Source organism: Sceloporus occidentalis, unplaced genomic scaffold (genome assembly GCF_023333645.1).
Source record: "Sceloporus occidentalis isolate IW3139 unplaced genomic scaffold, rSceOcc1.0.p SCAF_7, whole genome shotgun sequence".
NCBI classification, from domain to species: Eukaryota; Metazoa; Chordata; class Lepidosauria; order Squamata; family Phrynosomatidae; genus Sceloporus; species Sceloporus occidentalis.
Genome location: NW_028316987.1, coordinates 28,692,570 through 28,715,212, shown reverse-complemented (window position 1 = coordinate 28,715,212; position 22,643 = coordinate 28,692,570). Strand labels below are relative to the sequence as shown.

At 41.0% G+C, this 22,643-nt stretch overlaps 1 protein-coding gene across 2 annotated transcripts in view; it reads left to right on the top strand.

The window, feature by feature from the left end:
- The window catches only part of ADCY1 (adenylate cyclase 1), a 406,316-nt gene that overhangs the window by 337,984 nt on the left and 45,689 nt on the right, over positions 1-22,643 (top strand). For both annotated transcript variants that reach the window (XM_089532497.1, XM_089532496.1), the window contains 3 exons: positions 6,015-6,131; positions 7,588-7,734; positions 10,481-10,579. In XM_089532497.1, the coding sequence (XP_089388623.1) occupies positions 6,015-6,131; positions 7,588-7,734; positions 10,481-10,579 (363 nt within the window). The remainder of the gene's footprint in view (positions 1-6,014; positions 6,132-7,587; positions 7,735-10,480; positions 10,580-22,643) is intronic.

Genomic DNA, 22,643 nt, shown 5'->3' with positions numbered 1-22,643 from the left:
TTGGCCATGCTGGGAGAAGGAATCTTATGCCATTAAGTGGGCTTTAGAAACTTGCAGGCAATTTCTGGAGGGGGCCCCCCCACCCCTTCGAAGTATGGACGGATCACAGGAACTTAGAGGCATTGCAGACTCTCAGGCAGTTAAGCCCAAAACAGCGTTGATGGGCTAAAGAATTTTTTAAATTCAATTTTGTCATAAAGTTCATCCCAGGGAGGGAGAATGTGTTGGCTGGTGGCCTTTCACGGATGCACGGGCCTGGGGAGAAGAACGAGTTGGAGAAACAGGCACTGTTCACATCACAACAACTGGGGTTAGGGGTGACCACACGAAGCCAGACAAAAAGGGAACAAGAGCTAGCATCCCAAGGCTTAGACCCCCTGTTACTAGAGATCATTCACGCCTACGAAGGGGATCAAGGATTTAATAATTTGAGGAGTGAATTACAGCAGATGGAACACGGATTGTGGGGCAAGAACAATAAAATATATGTGCCAGAGGGCTTAAGGACTAAGGTGATGGCAGCCTGCCATGATGTTAAAGCGGCGGGACATTGGGGGTTTGTGAAAACCTGGCACACTCTACGAAGCAAATATTGGTGGCCAGGGGTGCGAAAGGAAGTGGAGAACTATGTACAAAGCTGTGTGGTTTGCACCAGAGCTAAGCCTAACACAGGGAAGCCTAGTGGGTTTTTGAGGCCTTTGGAAACTCCCAACCGACCCTGGCAAGACATAGGTATGGATTTCATCACGGACTTACCCGACAGCAAGGGTACAGACACCATTTGGGTGATCGCAGACTTGTTCTCCAAGAAAGTGCATTACGTGGGGTGTAAGGGGGTACCCAGTGCTCCACGGTTGGCAGACTTGTTTATAGAAAATGTGTACAGATTACATTGTTTACCCGATAAGATAGTCTCCGATCAGGGGGGAACATTCATTTCTCAATTCTGGAGGTGCTTGCAGGACAAATTGGGGGTGCAATTAGCGCTGAGCACAGCTTTTCACCCAGCTACAGATGGTCAGGTGGAACGCACGAACCAATGCGTGGAACGATATTTAAAATGCTATGTAAACCACCTCCAGGACAATTGGATGGACCTGTTGCCTCACGCGGAGGTGGCGTTTAACATGGCGGTACATTCCAGTACGGGAGTGTCGCCATTTCAGGCTGTGTACGGCTACGAGCCAAGGGTCATCCCCCAGCTAACCCCAGCCCCAGAGGATCCAGTATCAGTGGGGAATTGGAGACAACTATTAAGAGACAATTGGGGAAAGATTGAGGATGCTCTAAAGCAAGCTAAGTTAGACTACAAAAGGTTCGCAGACCAACACCGGAAACCAAGTTGGGATATTAAAGTGGGGGACAAAGTGTTCCTATCTACAAAAAACTTGAAGTGCCGACTACCTTGTAAAAAATTGGGACCTAAATTTGTGGGCTTTTTGAGGTCAAGAGGCTGATCACAGAAGTGACGGCTGAATTAAACCTCCCCAAAATGTACAGACATTTACACAATGTTTTCCATTTCAGTTTATTGAAACCAGCGACTCTGAGGAGTAATGAAGACGGGGAGAAGATGGAACCATTGCCTCTGCTGATTGGAGGAGAAGAGCATTTTGAAATTGTAAAAATCTTGGACTCTAGGATGATGCGGGGGCAGTTAGAGTATTTGGTGCAGTGGAAACATTTCCCTGTTGACATGGCTCAATGGGTGAATGTGAAAGATGTAAATGCTGATAAGTTGTTAAGCAGTTTCATTTGGTTTATCCTGACAAGCCAAAAAGGGGGAGATAAAGCTTGGGGAGGCAGACTGTCAGAATCCACCTTCAGTCAGGCATTCAGGGTGTATTCTGCCATGAGGTTTAGATAGATAGATAGATAGATAGATAGATAGATAGATAGATAGATAGATAGATAGATAGACAGACAGTCACTTTGAGAATAGGGGGGATGCCGCCATGAGGACTGGGCTGGATGGTCACGTAGTGCATGGCAGTTAGGCAGTTTTATGAGGGGTTGTTGGGAGTCTGAAACCAAAGATGCATACAGCCTTAGATCTCTACTTGGTAGAAGAGCCAGGAACCAAATGGCCAAAAACAACCCTCCTTTCCCCCTTCAGACCAAAGGGAGAAATTCTACATCAAAGGCTGAAACATAGGGAACCAACTCAAAAGGGAGGGGTTTGGGGAATTGTGAGGTTCTGTCTCTATTTGGAACTCCTCAGTTTCAACAAAGACATGGCAGGAATACTTCCACTCAAGTCTTTACAATAAACTTTCTGATCTACCTGAAGTTTGTCGTGGATTTTTGGTCAGAGTAATCTCAAGTCTCACACTGGGTCCAGTGCTACTCAACAACTTTATTAATGACTTGGATGACAGTATTGGGGGCATAGTTATCAAATTTGCAGATGACACCAAATTAGAGGAGTAGCTAATATCCCAGAAGACAGGATTAAAATTCAAAATGACCTGAATAGACTAGAAAGTTGGGCCAAACCTAACAAAATGAAATTCAGTACGGAGAAATGTAAGGTACTTCAGGCGGAAAGGGCTCTAGGAGTTAAGAGGTGATATGATAGCCCTGTTTAAATATTTGAAGGGATGTCATATTGAGGAGGGAACAAGCTTGTTTTCAGTTGCTCCAGACAACAGGACTCGGAACAGTGGGTGAAAGCTACAGGAAACGATATTCCACCTCAACATTAGGAAGAACTTCCTGACAGTAAGGGCTTTCTGACAGTGGAACACACCCTCTTGGAGTGTGGTGGAGTCTCCCTCCTTGGAAGTCTTTAAACAGAGGCTGCATGGCCATCTATACTTTGATTGAGATTTCTTGCATGGCAGGGGGTTGGACTGGATGGCCCTTGTGGGTCTCTTCCAACTCTTGGATTCTATGATTGTAATTGTTACACCATTTATTTGCCATTGCTGACTAGTTTTTTTTATTTTTAGAATACCTTGGTTTTACTATAATTTAGTGCTTGGGCTTCATTATGGCCATATATAGCTAATTGTCTAAGTAGTCTTCTCAGGCTAATTTCAGTGTAAAGATAATAAAACAGCATTGTCTACGTATAGCAGAATAGATATGGGGTGGTTGGCCAATTGAGGTGAATGGAAAGACTGCTTTTAAGAACCCTATAAAAGAGTGAATATACAGGTTAAAAAATAGAAGAGCTAAGATGTAACCCTGCTTAACACCTCTATGAATAGGAATTGTGACGTGGCCCTTATTGTTATATTTTACTCTAAGGCTCATATGAGTATACCAGCCCTGAATGAGTGTTAGCAACCTTTTATCTATAAGCTCCATAATATGTCTCCATCTGTGAACTCCTAGAAGGCAATGCCATAATCACAACAAGTCAACACGGGTTTCAGAGAAACAAGTCATGTCAGCCATATCTGATCTCTTTTTTTGATAAAATTACCCACTTGATAGATGAAAGGAATGCATAATTATAATGCAGATAATATACATAATATACATAACAATCATAATTTGAATAATATGTAAATTGGATGCACAGATTTGCCTCTCAGTAGGTGCAAATGATGTTCTGTGCTTTCTTCCCTGGTTAGAAAAAAAACATACTCTGTTCATCACTTGAGAGTCAAACAACCTCTTTCATTCTTTTGGAGATCCTTCTATGCTTGCAGTCCATTCCTGTCTTCAACGAGGAGAGCTTTTAGTCATCTTTTCAAAGATGGACAGTAGAATAAGTGATGGGTATAGACCCAGTTCAAACTGAGTCAAGAAGAGTACATTTAGTGTTCCACAGCTAAACTCATTCCTTGACATTTTAACAGAGGGATATATATGCTAAGTACAGATGAGTCTGAGTGTGTGTGTGAAGTTCTTGTAAGAGATAGCATATCAAAATCTAGAAAAGTATAAAATATGCTGGACATTATAAATACTAAATTGAGAAACAGTTATTGGAAAATAATAATATATATGGTCACAGCAGATCGTTTAATATTTGCACAAAAGTGAGAAAACACAGAAACTCCAGATGAAGATGACTGGTTGCTTAAACTATTTGATATGAAAGAAATAGACATATTAACTAATATCCTGGAAGGTAAATCCAGAAAAGGAGCTCTGGGAAATTGGAAGAAAGTCATTACAACATCTGAAGATAAATGGGGCATACTGGCAAATTCATATTTTGAGTAAAAAGGGACTAATTCTTTTAATTTAATTAAATTTTAATTAATTAATATTGAGATAAAATAGAGATTAAATTTAGATGAACTCATTTACTCAATTATTATCAACAACTATGATCTTAATCTTTTTTATTTTATTTTAAATAAAGTTTATTAGTATTACATTAAAACTCACTAGAACCCCAAAAAGACCTAGAACAAACTTGCACATAAACCTACTTACACATCTACACACATTCTCAATTACTTATTACATATATCCACACATACATACACACCCATTAACATACTACCAATCTCCTTCTTACAAACATCATAAAACACAACTTCCTAGTTTATTATTATTATTATTATTATTATTATTATTATTATTATGCTTTATTTATATAGCACTGTAGATTTACACAGCACTGTACATACAAACAAGAAAATACATAAAAGTAAACCTGCCCATGGCATATATTGTAAGAAATAATAATAATGCAATAGTTATTGATTATAATCCATAACAAAAACTGACTTTGAATAAATGTCAAATACCAAATTAAATTGTTTCTCTGTCCTATTATCATCTAATCTATTTCCATTATAATTAGGGAAAGAAAAAAAGGGGGGGAGGGAATCAAAATCGGGGGGGGGGGGAATCCCATCTTCATATATTGACATTATTCAGCAGGTGATATAGATAAACTCCCCTTTCTTATTAACCATTTGTTAACCTCAGGATTAGATTTTTATATAATTTTAGTAAAAATAAAGTAAAAAGGTAAATTGAATGTATTATATGTTATACATTGTACACTATGTTCCTTCCACCTTCAGGAAGTTGTTCACTCCAAGTGAAACATCAGACCATTCTTTATGAAATTTATCTAGTGATTTGTCTCTTAACAAACACATCAATTTGTCAGGCTTGATATAATCCAAGATTTTCCATAACCAGTTAATTTTCAAGGGAGTACATTCCATTCTCCAACTTTTTGCATAAACTGCTCTAGCAGCTGTGGTCATAAAAAACAGAACTCTTCCATATTTAGTTTAAAAGATAGGTTCTTTTTTAAACTTGATATTTAACAGATTTTCTATCTCCAGATGAATTTGGGACCAGTATTGGTGAGCCTTTTTACACTATGTTAATCTTTTTTATTAGGTTATTTTTCTGGATAGAGACAATATTTAGAAGAAAAATAGGATAAGGCTAAGTGTATGATAAAGTCCGTAATTTTATGGAAAGAACAAACAGATAGATAAGAATTTTAAAAATACAAGATATATGAGTCAGTATTTGATAAATATTTTTCTTTATTTTTTTTTCCTATTCTTCTTACAACCTTTTATTTCCGTTTTTTATTTGATAAGCAGGAGAGAAATATTAATTATGCCAGCACTTGATTCTACTGGAAAATTAATGTTTAGGTACTTAATTCTTTTTCTGTTTGGATTTTAATATTATGTCATTTATCAATTTTGTAAGTAATAGTATATGAAAGAAGATACTTTCCAGATACTTCATGGAAACGCAGTGTTCAAAATACCTCTATGAATACACTTTTGTAAATAGTTGCAAGTCAAGAGTTATAAGAAGTTACAAAAAGTTATAAGAAATTAAAGAAGATTATATGTTGCATGGTGTAACAATCACAATGTATATTTATTTGTATTGTGTTGAAGTTTCAATAAAATAACATTACAAAAATCTGAGAAAAGTATAAAAAAATCTCAGAAATGTATGTACTATTTATGAAAAATGCAATTGTATATATGTTTACTCATGGTTTCAAATATACCTTAAATGTGGTTAAGACTGTAACACATTGATTAAAAGGTCACCTTTTTTCATAGGCAGAAGAAGAAAGGGATGATATGGAAAGAGTAAAATTGGATAACAAACGAATTCTCTTCAACTTACTGCCAGCACATGTTGCTCAGCATTTTCTCATGTCTAATCCAAGAAACATGGTAAGAAAAAAAATCATTTTCTGGCTCTAGATCCTTTCTTTTCCTGCTTATAACAAATTCATGAGTTGAGATATATCATAGCTTAAAAACATCCATCGGGCATAATATGACTTAGAATTTTGCTGTCATCAAAACAAATTTGGCATCTTGATTGTTCTGTCTGAGCGCTTGAAACATTTTGAGGTTTTCAAAGTTTTCAAGCAAGTGAAAGAATAGCTAAAGGACCCAATTCTCCCTGCTGCTACTAGCCCATCCCTAGGCTATATATTGCAGTATTAAGACATACAGCGTGCCCGTGTATGACGCGGGCGCGCTTTACGTGGACTTGAGCTTACGTGCTCAAGCTGCGGGCGCACACGCAGGGTAGAAGGGGAGGCGCGTCCCATTCAATTGAATGGGTGCATGCGCCTGTTGCGCCCCGTGCGCCACTGCACTGCCGCGCTGCCGTGCACGAGCCCCATTGGAGCATAGGCGGAATTCGCCTTACACGGAGGGATCCGGAACGGATCCCCACGTAAGGCGAGGGCCAACTGTAGGAGCAGAGGAAAGAAACAATCGCTCAAATACAGAGAGAACTTCCACCTTGAAAAGTAAAGATATTGGCAATATAGTGACACTGTCAACATTTTTTTAATGTTCAGAGTAACAAGATCATCCTTGGAATCAGTGCTAAAAGAAAGACAACAAATAAATAAATAAATAAATTTACAAGCACTATGATCCCTAACAGAGAATGCCAGTCAGTGTGCTTTCAGTCTTTTCAGGTTATAAATTAATAGAGGAAATGATTTTGTTTATTTTTTTAGACTTCTGCTTAGAATATGGGATAGGAAATGACAGAAGATGGCAATTGCAAACAGGATTAAAGTGGGCCATCTTACTTGGCAGCAGGCTATGCCCACCCAGATACTGCTCATAAAACTTCAAACAGTCCTCCTTGTTCAAATCACACAATGTTCAATGCTGTTTCTAGAATTATTTTTAATTGCATAAGAGCTGGAAATGGAAACAAATTGTTGCTATTTGGGGTATGTAACTGAAGTAAGAATTGAAACTGCATTGATATTCTGCTAGTTGTGAGTCCTGTAGTGGATCTACAGATCATTTCTTGCAGTAATGTGATATCAGAAATCCCATCTCTCCAATTCCAGGTGGTATTTTCATGGTCTCCTGAGCTATATAATGATATATAAACTAAATGCAAAATCATTATTGACACTTGGAAATGTTGCTTGGTTTTTATTGCTGTTTTCTTGAACTGGATTGGATCTATATATTAACTAACTTAGTTGCACTTAGGATCCATTGAAATAAATATGAAAAGTCAGCCATGTCTAAAATCCCATTCATTTTAATAAGGATAGTTCACTTTGTCTGGATCCAATTCCATTGGGTTGTTGGGTTATTTGTTTATTTGTTTTTTAGCTTAACAGAAACTTTACTTTAAACATTTCAGGATTTGTATTATCAGTCATATTCACAAGTGGGAGTAATGTTTGCTTCCATTCCAAATTTCAACGATTTTTACATTGAACTGGATGGCAATAACATGGGAGTGGAGTGTTTACGCCTGTTAAATGAAATCATTGCAGATTTTGATGAGGTAAGGAGTATGTATTCAGATATTAAGTCTGCTGTTTCAGCAATATCTATATAAATTTATCATAATCTTGATAATTTAGCAGTCTTCTTTCTTAAAATTGCTTTTACAACATTCAGTCGATTCTAACTGAATTTCAGTATAGACCAGCATGAAAAACTGGCTTTAAGCTGGCTTGGGAGCATGGCGTATGCACGACACATGCTCCCACAATGCTTGGAAGCCAGCTTCATGCCACCCAGCTGCCTGCACAGCAGCCGGCTTCAGGGCTCTCTGGCGACACAGTGTTTACATACTGCATGCTACAGAAGCGCCATAAACCCACGGCGAGGAGATAGAAGCCAGCTTTTTGACAGCTCAAAAAGGAGCTGCATTTTGCCACTTCTTTTTGGGCTGGCAAAAAGCCAGATTGGGGCCGCAGCGTGTAGTTTCCATGGTCCCAACCCGGTTCTCTCAGGGCAGTCTGTTTTGCCCATGAGTTGTCAGCATTACTGAATCATCCAGGCAGCAAGTGAGATTTTCCTACCTCTGTGAAGATTTAAATTCTTTGTTATTTGGCAAATATTGGCTTTTTAATCCCACATCCTGAGTGAATGGACATAAATTTCCCCAAACTGGTTTCTCAAGTAATTCATTAACTGCACATATCAGAAAAAGGATCAGAGAAAGGAAATGGTTTAAACAAGCAAACAAACAAACAGCTTCATTTATATACTGCTTCATACTGAACTAAGAGTGTGTAAGCGGCTTACAACTGTAAACTAATACAGTTTTCATACAGAGATGTTATAAAAAGGATAAAAATATAGTGGAAAGATTGAATTAGAATCTCACAAAATGCTAATTTCCAGAGATTTGACCAAGGCTGGTTTGCATACAGACAACTACAAAAAAGAATAAAAATAGATCAAAAATTATTTGGATCAGAAATAAATGAATCAGCTCTTGAGAAATTATTAGTGAAAACAGATTCAAAATTAATAACTAAAATATAAAAGAAGTTATTGGAATTAGAAATGGAGGAAACAATGATAAAATGGGCAATAGATGTGGGCTCCAACTAGAAAATTGGGAATATAGTCGGAATAAAAGAATCAAAGATTAAAAGAAAACTGGTTCAAAATGTTCTTTAGGTGGTATTTTACTCCAAACAAAATTGCTAAAATATATAAATTACAGAACCATAACTGTAATAACATAAATTTGGTAAAGAAAGAGGGACAGGTATACACTGCTGGTGGAGCTGTGATTTAGCTAAGAAATATTGGAAGAATATACATAAAATAATCAAAGATATATTAAAAATTAAGTTGGAATTCAAACCGGAGATCTTTTTGTTGGGTATGATAAATAGAGAATTAGAAAAGAAGTATGGTAAAATCTTTTGTATGCTAAGTACTGCAAGAATTTTATTTGCAAAAAATGGAAGAAGTCAGAAATACCAGAGATTGATTATTGGAAACTTAATTTATTGGACATGATTGAAATGGATAAACTGACACAAAAACTAAGAAACAAATCTTTAGAAAACTTTGATAGAGTGGTCAGCTGTAATTACATACATAAAGAAGCAATGGGGTAATCTGAGGACATAGATATAAAGGTAAGATATATTTAGAGTAGATATAAAATATATTACAGAGGAATAATATGAGAAATATTAATAAAGAAGGAATTAGTTTATAGAAATTAGTAATTAGTTAAGTTAAATTTAGTTAAGATAACTACTTAGTAGTTGAGAGAAAAGGGTAAAGTAAGTAAAGCAAAGATAATAAAGGCACTTAGAACTGATGAATAATGGGGGAAGGAAGTCTAAGGGAATCAGGATAGAGTTAATATTAAAGATTATAGTGTCTAGATTTCATAAGATTTAGATTGTATAAGACTGTATAAGATTTAAAATATGTAGATTGTATAAGATGTAGAATTTATGTATGCTAGTAAATGCATATATATTTATTAAATGCAATAAAAAATAATTTAAAAAAGAAAAAGGATCACACCATGTTCCAGGAGGCTATGTAATCCCATACCATTTTGTATTTCAAATTATCCCCACAGCTTTCTTGATTCTGTCCTTGCACTTGAAACATTATTTTTTTACGCTGCCTCCCATTCCATTCCCCCCAAACACTTAATGCTGATTCATATATACAAAGAGTAGCATAGAATTAAGCCATGCATAAATAGCTCCTATACTATTTTGGTAATGAACAAATTTAGGATTATAGAATTTGAAATACAGTTGTTAAATTACTATACATACTAGTTCATTGTTCCAAGCAGGTTGACCTGATGTAGATATAGTTAACGGTGCAATCAGAAACTCTTACACTTTAGGCCTATTGTGCTGAACTTGGTTTTTGCAAATCATAGCAGTGGATAAGAATGATCTGAAAAAGGATTTTAGGGGTGAAGCAGCCAGCGCAAAAGGTCTGTGCCAGGATCACGCCACTGCCATTCACCCAGGACCATGGCAACTGCATGCATGCAGCCCCAATCTGGGTTGCCGTCATGGTTCTGAACCAGGTGCTGAAAAGGAGTGGTATTTTACTGTTCCTTTTTGGGCTGCTTCTTTGACATGGCCCTTTGGGTCATCTGTTTGAGGCCATAGCCCTTGAAGTCCTTAGAATATTTGTGATAGATTTGAGGCAGCAAAAATAGCTGAGGAGGAGGAGAAAGAAGAGTAATAAGCATTCATGCCTTTATTGTTTAAAATATTATGTAATGTTTTATGTTTTAAACAAAGCTTATGGACAAAGAATATTATAAAGACATTGAAAAAATCAAGACAATTGGCAGCACATATATGGCGGCAGTAGGACTTGTACCAACTACAGGCACTAAGGTAAGATATCTTTCAGATATCTTTCGTTTAGAACATCTCCTTGAATGTTTTCACAAATGACCCCTAAAAATGCCACTGGAATCTCCTGGTTTTGAATAGAAATACACATTAACTAGAAGTAGACTTGGGGCTAATAAATGTTTGCTCAGCTTTCTTCAGCTATTGGTGATTAATTTTACTAGTTAGTAAGGTAGTTTTATAAGTTAGTAAGGTAAATGAGACCAGTGAGCTTATTTAATAAAACTTTGTGAGTTCTTTTATTATAATCAGTGTTTGGCTGTTTGTTTTTAACTGTCTGACTTTGAGTGCCAGGGCCAAATGAAAACTTTGTCTCTCTTCAAGAATGCCTCTACTTCTTCTATTTTATCAAATAGCCCTATTCCAGACCACTTCTGAATTATGAGGATGTTTCCCACAATCTAGTATTGTATCTTCCCTCAGAATCTGAAACTTTATAGTCCACTGAATATTTGATAGGCATCTTTTCAAGTAGTTAATGAAATCCTCCCAAGTTGCAGCCACCTATAAATAAAAGACTCCTTGTGAACGCCAGGGCCATCTGTTAAAGTTGGAAGTCTTTCCTGGTTGTGACAAACAACCTTTCTATTGTGGCAGGCACTTGGGACTTTTGTTATCCCACCGCTGCCACTAATTTATGTGAAGGTCTCTGCCACCTTGACACCGGCTCCATAGACCCTGCTCCCACCTAATTTATGTGAAGGGCCCCAAGATACTCTCCTATGATGGCTCCATACCCCTGCATTTCAAAAGATCAGTAGCGTGGTTTGATTTCAAAACACAGGCCAAGTGGATATTCAAACAAGAATAAAAGTTTATTTTAAAACAGAATGGAAAAGGGTAACTTGGACATGAAGTTGTTACTGTGTCTTTCTTGGGTACATATAATTAATAATAATAATAATAATAATAATAATAAATTTTATTTATATATCGCTTTCCCACAGATCAAAGCGGTTTACAGCCGTAGAAAACCAATTACAACCATTAAAAAAAAGTTACAAAACATCACTAGATAAAATCCAATTATACAAATTTAAAACACAATCATACAGCAAGGTAAGGCAGGGAATAAATGGCATCAACATACACAACTTCATTTATCAGGGGGGAAGGCTTGACAAAAAAGGAAGGTTTCAAGCCTTTTTTAAAATGTTTCTAGGGGGGGTTGTCAAACGGAGCTCCTCGAGAAGGCTATTCCAGATTCGCAGGGCCACCTAGAAAAGGCCATCTGGGATGTAGAAACATATTTGGAAGGTGGAATTTCCATAAGATTCTTCTCGGATGTTCTGAGTGTGCGGGGCGGCTTGTAGGGGGAGATGCAGTCTCTCAAGTAACTTGGGCCCAAGCCATGTAGGGCTTTATAGGTAATAACCAACACCTTGTATTGCACTCGGAAGCGAATAGGCAGCCAGTGCAGAGCTTTCAGCTTAGGTGTTATATGGTCAAACCAGTCTGGCTGCCATATTTTGTACTAACTGAAGCTTCCAGGCTTGGGACAAGGGTAGCCCCATGTAGAGCGCATTACAGAAATCTAGGCGAGAGGTTACCAGAGCATGTACCACTGTTTCAAGGTCCCTTTGGCTCAGGTAGGGTCGCAGTTGGCATACCAACCGAAGCTGATAGCAGGCACTTCTGGCTGTCGCATCTACTTGAGATGACAACTGCAGGGATAAATCCAAAAGTACTCCTAGACTGCGAACTTCGTCCTTCAGGGGAAGTGTGACTCCATTCAGGACAGGTGGACAAATTTCCTTCCGCAGACCTGGGGAACCTATCACCAGAACTTCTGTTTTCTCTGGATTCAGACTAAGTTTGTTTTCCCTCATCCAGCCTATTACCGACTCCAGGCAGGCATTCAGAGGAGAGATGCCATCCTTAGTCATTGCATCAGTCGGAGACACAGAGAAACATATTTGGGTGTCATCAGCGTACTGATAAGACCATGCCCTGTGTCTCCAGATGATCTCTCCCAGCGGTTTCATGTAAATGTTAATCAAAGTGGGGGAGAAAATAGCTCCCTGAGGGACACCAGATGTCAGTTCCCTCTTAGAGGAGCAGGTGTCCCCCAACTGCACCATCTGGAATCTGCCCGAGAGGTAGGAGCAAACCACTGGAGTGCAGTGCCCCCAATACCCAACTCCCTTAGGCGTTCCAGAAGGATACTGTGGTCAATGGTATCGAAAGCCACTGAGATGTCCAAGAGCACCAACAAGGTCACACTCCCCCTGTCGATGCCCAGACGGAGATCATCGACAAAGGCGACTATGACAGTGTCAACTCCATATCCCGCTCTGAAGCCAGTTTGAAATGGGTCCAGATAATCAGTTTCATCCAAGACTGCTTGGAGTTGGAAGGCGACTGCTCTTTCGATCACCTTACCCAATGGCAACAATGAGACCGGTCTGTAGTTATTCCTTACCAGGCCGTCTAGGGGTTGTTGTTTTTTAGCAATAGTTTAACTGTTGCTAGCTTTAAACTTGATGGAAATTTTCCCTCCCTGAATGATGCATTGATTATACGTTGTAACAACAATGTTACAGTATCACCACCCTGGGCGGTCAGCCAAGAAGGACAGGGATCGAGAGAGCATGTTGTCTTCCTAACACTTCCAAGAATCTTGTCCACTTCATCGGTATGTACAAACTCAAAGTGATCCAATTTAACAGAGTCCACGGAAGCTCTGGATACCTCTCTTGTTATTTCTGATGAAATGCGAGCATCGAGATCAGCCCTTATCCGAGAGATTATATCTGCGAAGAAGTTGTTAAAATCGTCACAGCAGGCCTCAGTTGGTACTAATATAGGGTTCAGGGCAGGAGGAAGCTGTGTTAGCTCCCTGACCATCCTGAACAGCTCTGCTGGATGTGACTCCGCAGACGCAATACGTGCAGCATAGAAATAATTTTTTGCTGCACCTATTGCCACTCCATAAGACTTCAAAAGAGCAGGTTTGTTCTTAAATCCCAATGAATAACTCAGCCACACAGGCTATAATATCTCTCAGGAAATTATGTAACTGAAATCCCTCTTTCAGAGTCTGGCCACACTGAGTCTCTCTTCTCTAGACTCCCAAACTAATACTGTCCCTCTTTGGACCTATCAGACCCTTCCTTGATCTATGATCAACACCCCACTCTAACAAAATGCTGTTCCCTCAGGAACTTCTGGAACACAGTCCTCTCTTGGACTCTACTGTTCCCCAACTGAACACCAGCTTCCTCCCTCAAGATTCCAAACCCTAACTGACTAAAACCAACTGCCAAGCAGAATCTTCAAACTCCTCAGCCAGCACCTGATTGGCTTAGGGTCTCTGGCTTCTGATTGGCTGGTTTGTGAGTCAGTTCATCACAGTAGTGTTCTTGAAGAAATTAGAAATCTTACTTCTTTTGATGATTTGGGGACTCTGAATTACTGGGACTTTTTCTAATGTGACAGAAATCACATTGGAACCTGTCAATTCTTTTTGATGGTTATTTCACCAATTTGTATTAAAATTCTGAGAAGTGGATTAAAGAGGCAAGTGGGAAGGAAGGTAGGCAGGCAGACACTACATTAGGATATGATCTGGTGTTATATAGAAAGAAAATGATCCAAAAAGAAAGCAAAATTTTAAGTGACTTTGCAGTACCCTGCAGCATTCTGGTTGATGGTACATTAACATTGATTTCATAGCAAAAGAGCCAAAATACTGTCTCTGAACTCTAAGGACCTAATCACACGTGGGGGGGTTTGCAGCTCAGATCCACAGTCACTCCTGTTCTAGCAATGCAAAGCGTGATGTTTTTTCACATCAGATCCAGAGTCACTCCCATCTAGCAATGTGAATTAAGGTAAAAACGTGATGTTTTACCACGCCTGATTGCCTTTCTGTTGCCCTTCTGAAGTGAGGGGGAAGCGAAGTCAGTTCTATTCCAAGCAAGTCACGTGATGCGGATTCAAGCAAAGGGAAGTGAGTGCACATTGTATTACCACACCAGAGGGTTCAACGATTTGAATCGGCACCCTTGGGCACTTCCCAAAATGCCATAGCCTTGAGCCCTGGCAGCTCAAGCAGTGCCAAACCGCGTTATTTCCCCAGTGCGGACACAGCCCTGTTGAGGTTTCCTCACTGCCCCTATCCCTAATTCAACATCCATCCTTTCAAAGTTAAATGACTCTAAAAAACTTTCCTCTCCGCTCATGTCTGAGAGTCTCATCTATCCATCGGTGCTTCTGCAACCAGCCAAGAAAGATGAGGCAGTGAAAGCCCCAGAGAGGAGTTTGTCTTAGCTGAAGATCTGAAAATTATTATTATTATTATTATTATTATTATTATTATTATTATTATTTAAAAGGATTATTATATGATCTTCTAGCCAAAAGTTACAGGTGGAGGTTGTTTTTTAAAGTTACAAACAATAAATCTGGGCATGTTTCCTTAGAAGCAAGTCCAGCTCCTTCGTGGAAATAGATGCAGCACCGACAAGTTCCTTTCTCCTTTTATTATTATTATTTTTATAATAATAATAATAATAATAATAATAATAATAATAAATTGGAATAAATGGGTTACATTCATCGTTCTATCAAACCCGCTTCTTCTTTCTCTCCACCTCAGTGGCTTAAAGAGCCATATTTCAAACAAGGGAGGAAAAAAAGGTGAAAAATGGATCACATTGAACGCCATCGAGTGGAGGGAAAGCAGGGTAAGCAGGCTTGGCGATCCCTTTTCAGTCTGTGTTTGGCTGTTGCCACAGAGGGGTTATCCATCTGCTCTCCTACCCAAAAAATGATGAATGACCTTGTCAAGAGTACGCCAGTCAAAACAGTCTCCTTTCAGCTAGATTGGTGTGAAAATGCCCTGCCCAGGATTACAGGCAGAAACACAACAGACCCACGGTTCCCAGGCTCTGGCGGGGGGGGGGGGGGAGTAACGTTGGGAGAAGGAACGGGTTTATCCATTCATCCAGGGAGTCAGTGTTGCATCTGCACTGGGGAAATAACCCGGTTTGGCCCCGCTTGAGCTGCCAGGGCTCAAGGCTATGGCATTTTGGGAAGTGTTGTTTGGGGCGTTTGCAGTGGAGTACCAGAGCAGTAGCAAAGCTGCATTCTACACCAGACCAATTCACAGTGCAACCGAAGGGAGCTTAGAAGCGAATTCTCTGAAGTCACTTTTTTTCTGGTTTTACCAAAATGAGTGGTCACTTCGGAAACACTGCTGAAGCGCCTCGCTAGGAGCTCCCATAGAATGAATGGCATCTGATAACACATTCACTTTATAATAATAATAATAATAATAATAATAATAATAATAATAATAGGTTTTATTTATATACCGCCCAATCACTGGGAATCCGAGCGGTTTACAACAGAGGGGATAATAGACGGTTCCCTGTCCTCAGGCTTACAATCTAAAAGACATGACACAAAAGGACAAGGGAATGGTGAGGGGGAGGGGATCAGGTCCAGTGGTTCTTCTCTCCCTCTGAGGCCTGGACCAAGGCAGATGGACCAGAGGGAGGGCTCTTCTTCTTCATGCTTGCCCTGGTGGAACTGGGCCAGCTGATTCTCTCCCTCACAGGCCGAAAGATGACAGTTTCACTTTATGACATGAAACCGCATCGTTGGAAGTGCAGTTACGTTGGAAATGAGCCAGAACTGACCCAGAAAACCACTGGAAAGCTCCGTTTGATATACTTCAGAGAAATCAGACTCATAAATTAAGACAAGTAACATTGCTGATCCACTCAGGAAATAAAGAAACCAGACACCAGGCTTTGGGTTGAACAGGGCCACTTTTATTAATTATTGAACACTGAACTATGGGGGAGGGGAGAGAGATACTCTGCGTGGAATTCTGCTGAAGGAGGGGGTCTCTCTCAGACCTCCTTCTCAACAAATTTTGGGTGAGATACCTATCCCCAGAAGCAATTCAAGGTGATGTGGAAGCTTTCATAATGTAAGTCTCCATCTAAGTTCCCACAACCTAAAGTGAGGAGCTCTGCTACGTAGACCTCAAGGATGATTTCCATTCCCATTCCCCTGGTCACAGGACCAAAACGGGGTAAATCCAGAGCTGTCTCCTTTACCAAATGGTTTTCTACTAATGCTTACCATGCTCATAACCTTCTCTACACACAACATGCTATGGACAATAGGAAAGCATCCGCTTTGCCCTTTTCTCTCACCAAGCTAGTTAATAAGGCTTGTACACCTTTGCAAATAACCTAAAAACAAAATGTTACCCTGCTCTGACTATTGCATACTGTTGGTTCTATATAGTATATTGTAGGTTCTATATAACTGCTCTCTCAAATAACATGTCAAGGTGAGCTAGAAATTCCCCCAGGCCCTTTCCCAAAGCAAACTTTCATGTATAGCCTTCTTCAGGATCAACTTCACTGTGCCATACCCAGTGCAGTAGAATAGCTGATGGCAATCTTCTTACCCTGGACAACTGAGCCTAAATTACCCAAATAGTTCATAGAATCATAGAGTTGAAAGAGACCACAAGGGCCATCCAGTCCAACCCTCTGCCATGCAGGAACTCAAAGCATCCCTGACAGCCTCTTTTTAAAGACTTCGAAGGAAGGAAACTACACTACACTCCAAGGGAGTGTGTTCCACTGTCAAACAGCCCTTATTTTCAGGAAGTTCCTCAGGGCTATACACAGTATCGCTCCCAAGCGCCCTCTCAGACCTGCTTCCAAATGTAAGCCTTGGTACACGGAAGATCTCCGGGCGAGGAAGCGGGTTCTGCGACGGCTAGAGCACCGCTGGCGGAAACACCTACGCTTAGCCGACAAGGCTCTCCTAGACCGCCTTTTGGAGGACTATGGAGAGGCGATACGAGCAGCTAAGAATTCGTTCTATGGTGCTCGTATCGCATCCGCGGAGTCGTGTCCAGCAGAGTTGTTCAGGGTGGTCAGGGAGCTAACTCAGCTCCCTCCCGCCCCGAACCAGATCCTTGAACCTTCCAAGGCCTGCTGTGACCAATTTAACAACTTCTTCGCGGATAAAACCTCTCGGATAAGCGAAGATCTTAACGCCGGCATTAGTGCAGAACCGAGGGTAGAGGCATCCAGAGCCTCCGTGGACTCTATTAAACTGGATCAGTTTGAGTTGGTAAGTACCGATGATGTGGACAAGATCCTTGGAAGTGTTCGGAAGACAACCTGCTCTCTCGATCCCTGTCCCTCATGGCTAGCGGCTCAGGGGGGACCGGCTGTAACCTTGTTGTTACACCAGATTATAAATACATCACTGAGGGATGGGCAATTTCCAACCAGCTTGAAATTGGCCACCATAAAACCGCTGTTAAAAAAGCCCTCCCTCGACCCCCTGGTACATAGTAATTATCGGCCAGTCTCGCTGCTGCCATTTCTGGGGAAGGTGATCGAGAGGGCGGTTGCAATCCAGCTTCGATCGATCTTGGATGAAACGGATTATCTGGACCCATTTCAAACTGGCTTTCGGGCGGGTTACGGGGTTGAGACGGCCATGGTCGCCTTGGTCGATGATCTCCGTCTGGGCATCGACAGGGGAAGCGTGTCCCTGTTGGTGCTCTTGGACATCTCAGTGGCTTTCGATACCATAGACCATGGTATCCTTCTGGAGCGCCTGGCAGAGGTGGGAATCGGGGGCACTGCGCTCCAGTGGTTCCGGTCCTACCTCTCTGGGAGGTTCCAGATGGTGCAGCTGGGAGACGTGTGTTCCGATAAGAGGGCCCTCACAACTGGGGTCCCTCAAGGAGCCATTCTGTCTCCCATGCTATTTAACATTTACATGAAACCGCTGGGAGAGATCATCCGGAGACATGGGGCGCGGGGTTATCAGTACGCTGATGACACCCAAATAGTTTTCTCTATGTCTCCGACTGATGCAGTGACCGAGGATGGCGTCTCTCCTCTCGTGGCCTGTCTAGAGTCAGTAATGGGCTGGATGAGGGAAAACCGACTCAAGCTGAATCCAGAGAAAACGGAGGTACTCGTGATAGGTTCCCCTGGCCCAGGAATGGCGGTAGTTCCACCTGTCCTGAACGGGATCACGCTTCCCGTGAAGGACTCCGTGCACAGTCTGGGGGTGCTTCTTGACTCGTCGCTTCACCTTACATCTCAGGTGAATGCGACGGTCAAGAGCACCTGTTATCAGCTCCGGCTTATTCGCCAGCTGCGCCCATACCTGGCCCAGGGAGACCTTGAAACGGTGGTACATGCTCTGGTAACCTCTCGATTGGACTTCTGCAATGCGCTCTACATGGGGCAACCCTTGTACCACACCCGGAAGCTACAGATGGTACAGAATATGGCAGCCAGACTGGTCACTGGTACCTCCAGGGCCAGTCATATTACACCAGCACTTAAAGAGCTGCACTGGCTGCCCATTCGCTTCCGGGCACAATACAAGGTGTTGGTAATAACCTATAAAGCCCTATATGGCTTGGGCCCAGGATACCTGGAGAACCGCCTCTCTCCATACATTCCGCCCCGCACCCTCAGAACATCTGGGCAGCAACTACTGAGGGTTCCAGGGGCTAGACTAGCCTCCACAACGAGGAGGTCATACTCCATCGCCGCCCCGGCCCTCTGGAATACGCTGCCCATAGAGCTCCGCTCGGCCACCTCCCTGGCCCAGTTTAGGAGGGAGCTAAAAACCTTCCTATTCAAATTAGCATTCCCTGAATCAAGTTCCAACTAGCCCTCCCCCCTCCGACAGCAAGGCTTGCTGGCTGATGGGGTTTAATACTGTTTTTAGTAGTGTTGCTTAGTGTATTGTATTTTAATATGTATTGTATTATATTGTATTATTAACTTGTTGTTCACCGCCCTGATCATTGGAAGGGCGGTATACAAATAAAATTTTTATTATTATTATTATTATAATGTTGAGGTGGAATCTCTTTTCCTGTAGCTTGCATCCATTGTTCCAGGTCCTGTTCTCTGGAGCAGCAGAAAACAAGCTTACTCCCTCCTCGATATGACATGCCTTCACATATTTAAACATGACTATCATATTATCTCTTAGCTTTCCCTTCTCCAGGCTAAATTCCCCAGCTCCCTAAGTCATTCCTCATAGGGCATGATTTTGAGACCCCTTCACCATTTTAGTCGCCCTCTTTTGGACTCCTGTCTTCCACTACTTTTCTTAGTTCTTGCAGATTCATACCAGTGATCTCCTAAATTGGGTTCTTCCATCTAGCATGAGGTCATTCATGCTGAAATTTATTTCCTCCCATACCCAGTGTCTCCAGTGTTTAAGAATGGCATCATTGACTGACTGCCCCTTAGGGTAGAACACTTGATGAATAAGGTGAAATTTGCTGGGAACTTTCTTGGGGGTTGCTACCAATGGAGGAGCCCTCAAATTATACTGTACATGGGGGAATGAGGAAATGGGCTGACAATCTTCCCTTCATAAACCTCTATTTGGCAATTATATGCCTGTTGGATTATGTCAATATATTGAAGGAGACAAAGGGCACACCAGGACTGTTCTCTCACTAAGACACTGACATAAATCAGAAAACCATTCAGTCATTTGGACCAATTACAACATCCTACATCTCCTCAGTTTCTCCTTTTCCCTGTCATCTAGCTCCCCTCTATCCTTTTTCTCTAATTTTCTCTACAGCAAAGTGAAAACAATGATGCAATCACCCCACTATATTTTCTCCTTCATGGCTAGGAGGAGCAAGTTACCAAAGAGAACCGATTACTCCTCAAATGGAATAGCTCAGGAGGCATATTCTGTGTTCCTTAACAGCAGAGAAGGCCCTCATGCTGAATCCCCCCAATTTCATATCACTCCCCCACCAGTATAAGCTGCCAGCCTGCATTTGTAAGACCATAAGCATCTCTGATGCTTCCCCCTATTGTGTTTAGTAGGCTAAGGTTGCCCACAAGGCCAATACCTACATGGAGTGTGTGAGTTCCCTGTCTGTGCATGCTCATCTGTTTCTGCTCCTTGCTGTGATGTGTCTTCCCCCTCTTGATGTACCCTGCATCACTTCCTTGTCCAGCACTAGTTCCTTCTGAGCTCAGTCCACACTATTCTGCTCAATGAAATGGAGGCCTTTTCTAGAGCAGACAAGCAATTAAAAATCTCATCAGTCTCTTAGATCTCCTGCTTTCCCTTAGATGCTGGTGCAGGCTGAGGGTCATGAAGAGCTGCCCTGCCCTGCTCCAAGACGTGCAACCTACCCAAAAAGGCTACAATACTGGCACCTTTCTCATTGTGCAAGGATAAGGGACACTTGGTCAGGAATCAGGATCTAATTGACCACCATTTCTTGTGCACCATGTTCTCATTGGCCTTTGGACCAATTTCAAAGGCTCAAACAATTCATAAGTGCCCCCTTGAGTCTATCAGCATTTCTGGGCTGGTGTTGGAGTAGGCCATAAGATAAATGTGAGATGAATACTGTTTGAACTATGAGTCCAAAAACAACTAGTTTTAGGATAATTAAAGCCAAATACAAAATAAATACATTTTGTCTGGGAAATTTTGTATATGCTAGCAGAGGGAGCTGTCCATGTGTAGCTCAATATTACTAGTACTGTACTTCTTTAAATTATTTAGTAACAATTGTCTTACAACGCTGTTCCAGCCTTATTACAGCATTTCATTGATTGTTAGGTCCTAACTACAACCACTTTTAATTCATAATTTCAGACTATGTTTCCAGGCCTATTCAAAATCTGGCCTGCCAAATCAAATGCACCCTAGATCAATCATATAAAAAACAAACCTCTCTGTGTGTTGATATAAACTTCTGCTAAAATGGTGTTATGCAGATTTATGGTGCAGTCAGGTTTGGAATCTTGTGTACAGTTCATAGAATAATAGAATCATAGAGTTGGAAGAGACCACAAGGACCATCCAGTCTAGCCATGCAGGAACTCACAATCAAAGCATCCCTAACAGATGGCCTTCCAGACTCTGTTTAAAGACCTCCGAAGAAGGATACTCCACCGCAGGGATTGTGTTCCACTGTTGAACAGCTCTTACTGTCAGGAGGTTCCTCATAATGTTAAGGTGGAATCTTTTTTCCTGTAGCTTACATCCATTGTTCCATGTTCTAGTCTCTGGAGCAACAGAAAACAAGCTTGTTCCATCCTCATTGTGACACCCCTTCAAATACTTTAACAGGGCTATCATATCACCTCTTAACCGTATCTTTTCCAGGCTAAACATCCCCAGCTCCCTTTCCTCATAAGGCATGGTTTCCAGGCCCTTCACCATTTTGGTGGTCCTCCTTTGGACACACTCCAATTTTTCAAAATAATTTTTGAAATGTGCCCAGAACTGTTCAGGTGAGGCCTGACTAAGGCCAAATAGAGTGGCACTATTACTTCTCTTGATTTAGACACTATACTTCTATTGATGCAGCCTAAAATCATATTGGCATTGTTAGCTGCCACATCACACTGTTGACTCATATTCAACTTGCAGTCTACTTGGATTCCTAGATCCCTTTCACACATAGTCTCATTCAGCCAGGTGTCCCCCATCCTATATCTATGCATTTTGTTTTTCCATTCTAACTGCAGTACCTTACATTTCTCAGTATTGAATTTCATTTTGTTAGCTTTGGCCCAGCTTTCTAGTCTATTCAGGTCATTTTGAATTTTGAGCCCTGTCCTCTGGGATATTAGCTACTTCTCCTAATTTGGTGTCATCTGCAAATTTGATAACTATGCCCCCAATACTGTCATCCAAGTCACTAATAACGATATTGAATAGCACTGGGTCTAGAACAGACCCCTGTTGTATCCCACTCGTCATTTCTCTCCAGGATGAAAAGGAGACATTGTTGAGTACCCTTTGGGTTTGGCCAGTCAGCCAGTTAGACATCCATGTAACAGTTACCTTGTCAAGCCCAGATTTTACAAGCTTGTTTGCAAGAATGTCATGGGGAACCTTGTCAAAGGCCTTACTGACATCAAAATATACTTTATCTATGGCATTCCCTTCATCTATCAAGCTGGTAATTTTATCAAAAAAAGAGATCAGATTGGTCTGGCATGACGTGTTTCTCTGAAACCTGTGTTGACTTTGTATTATT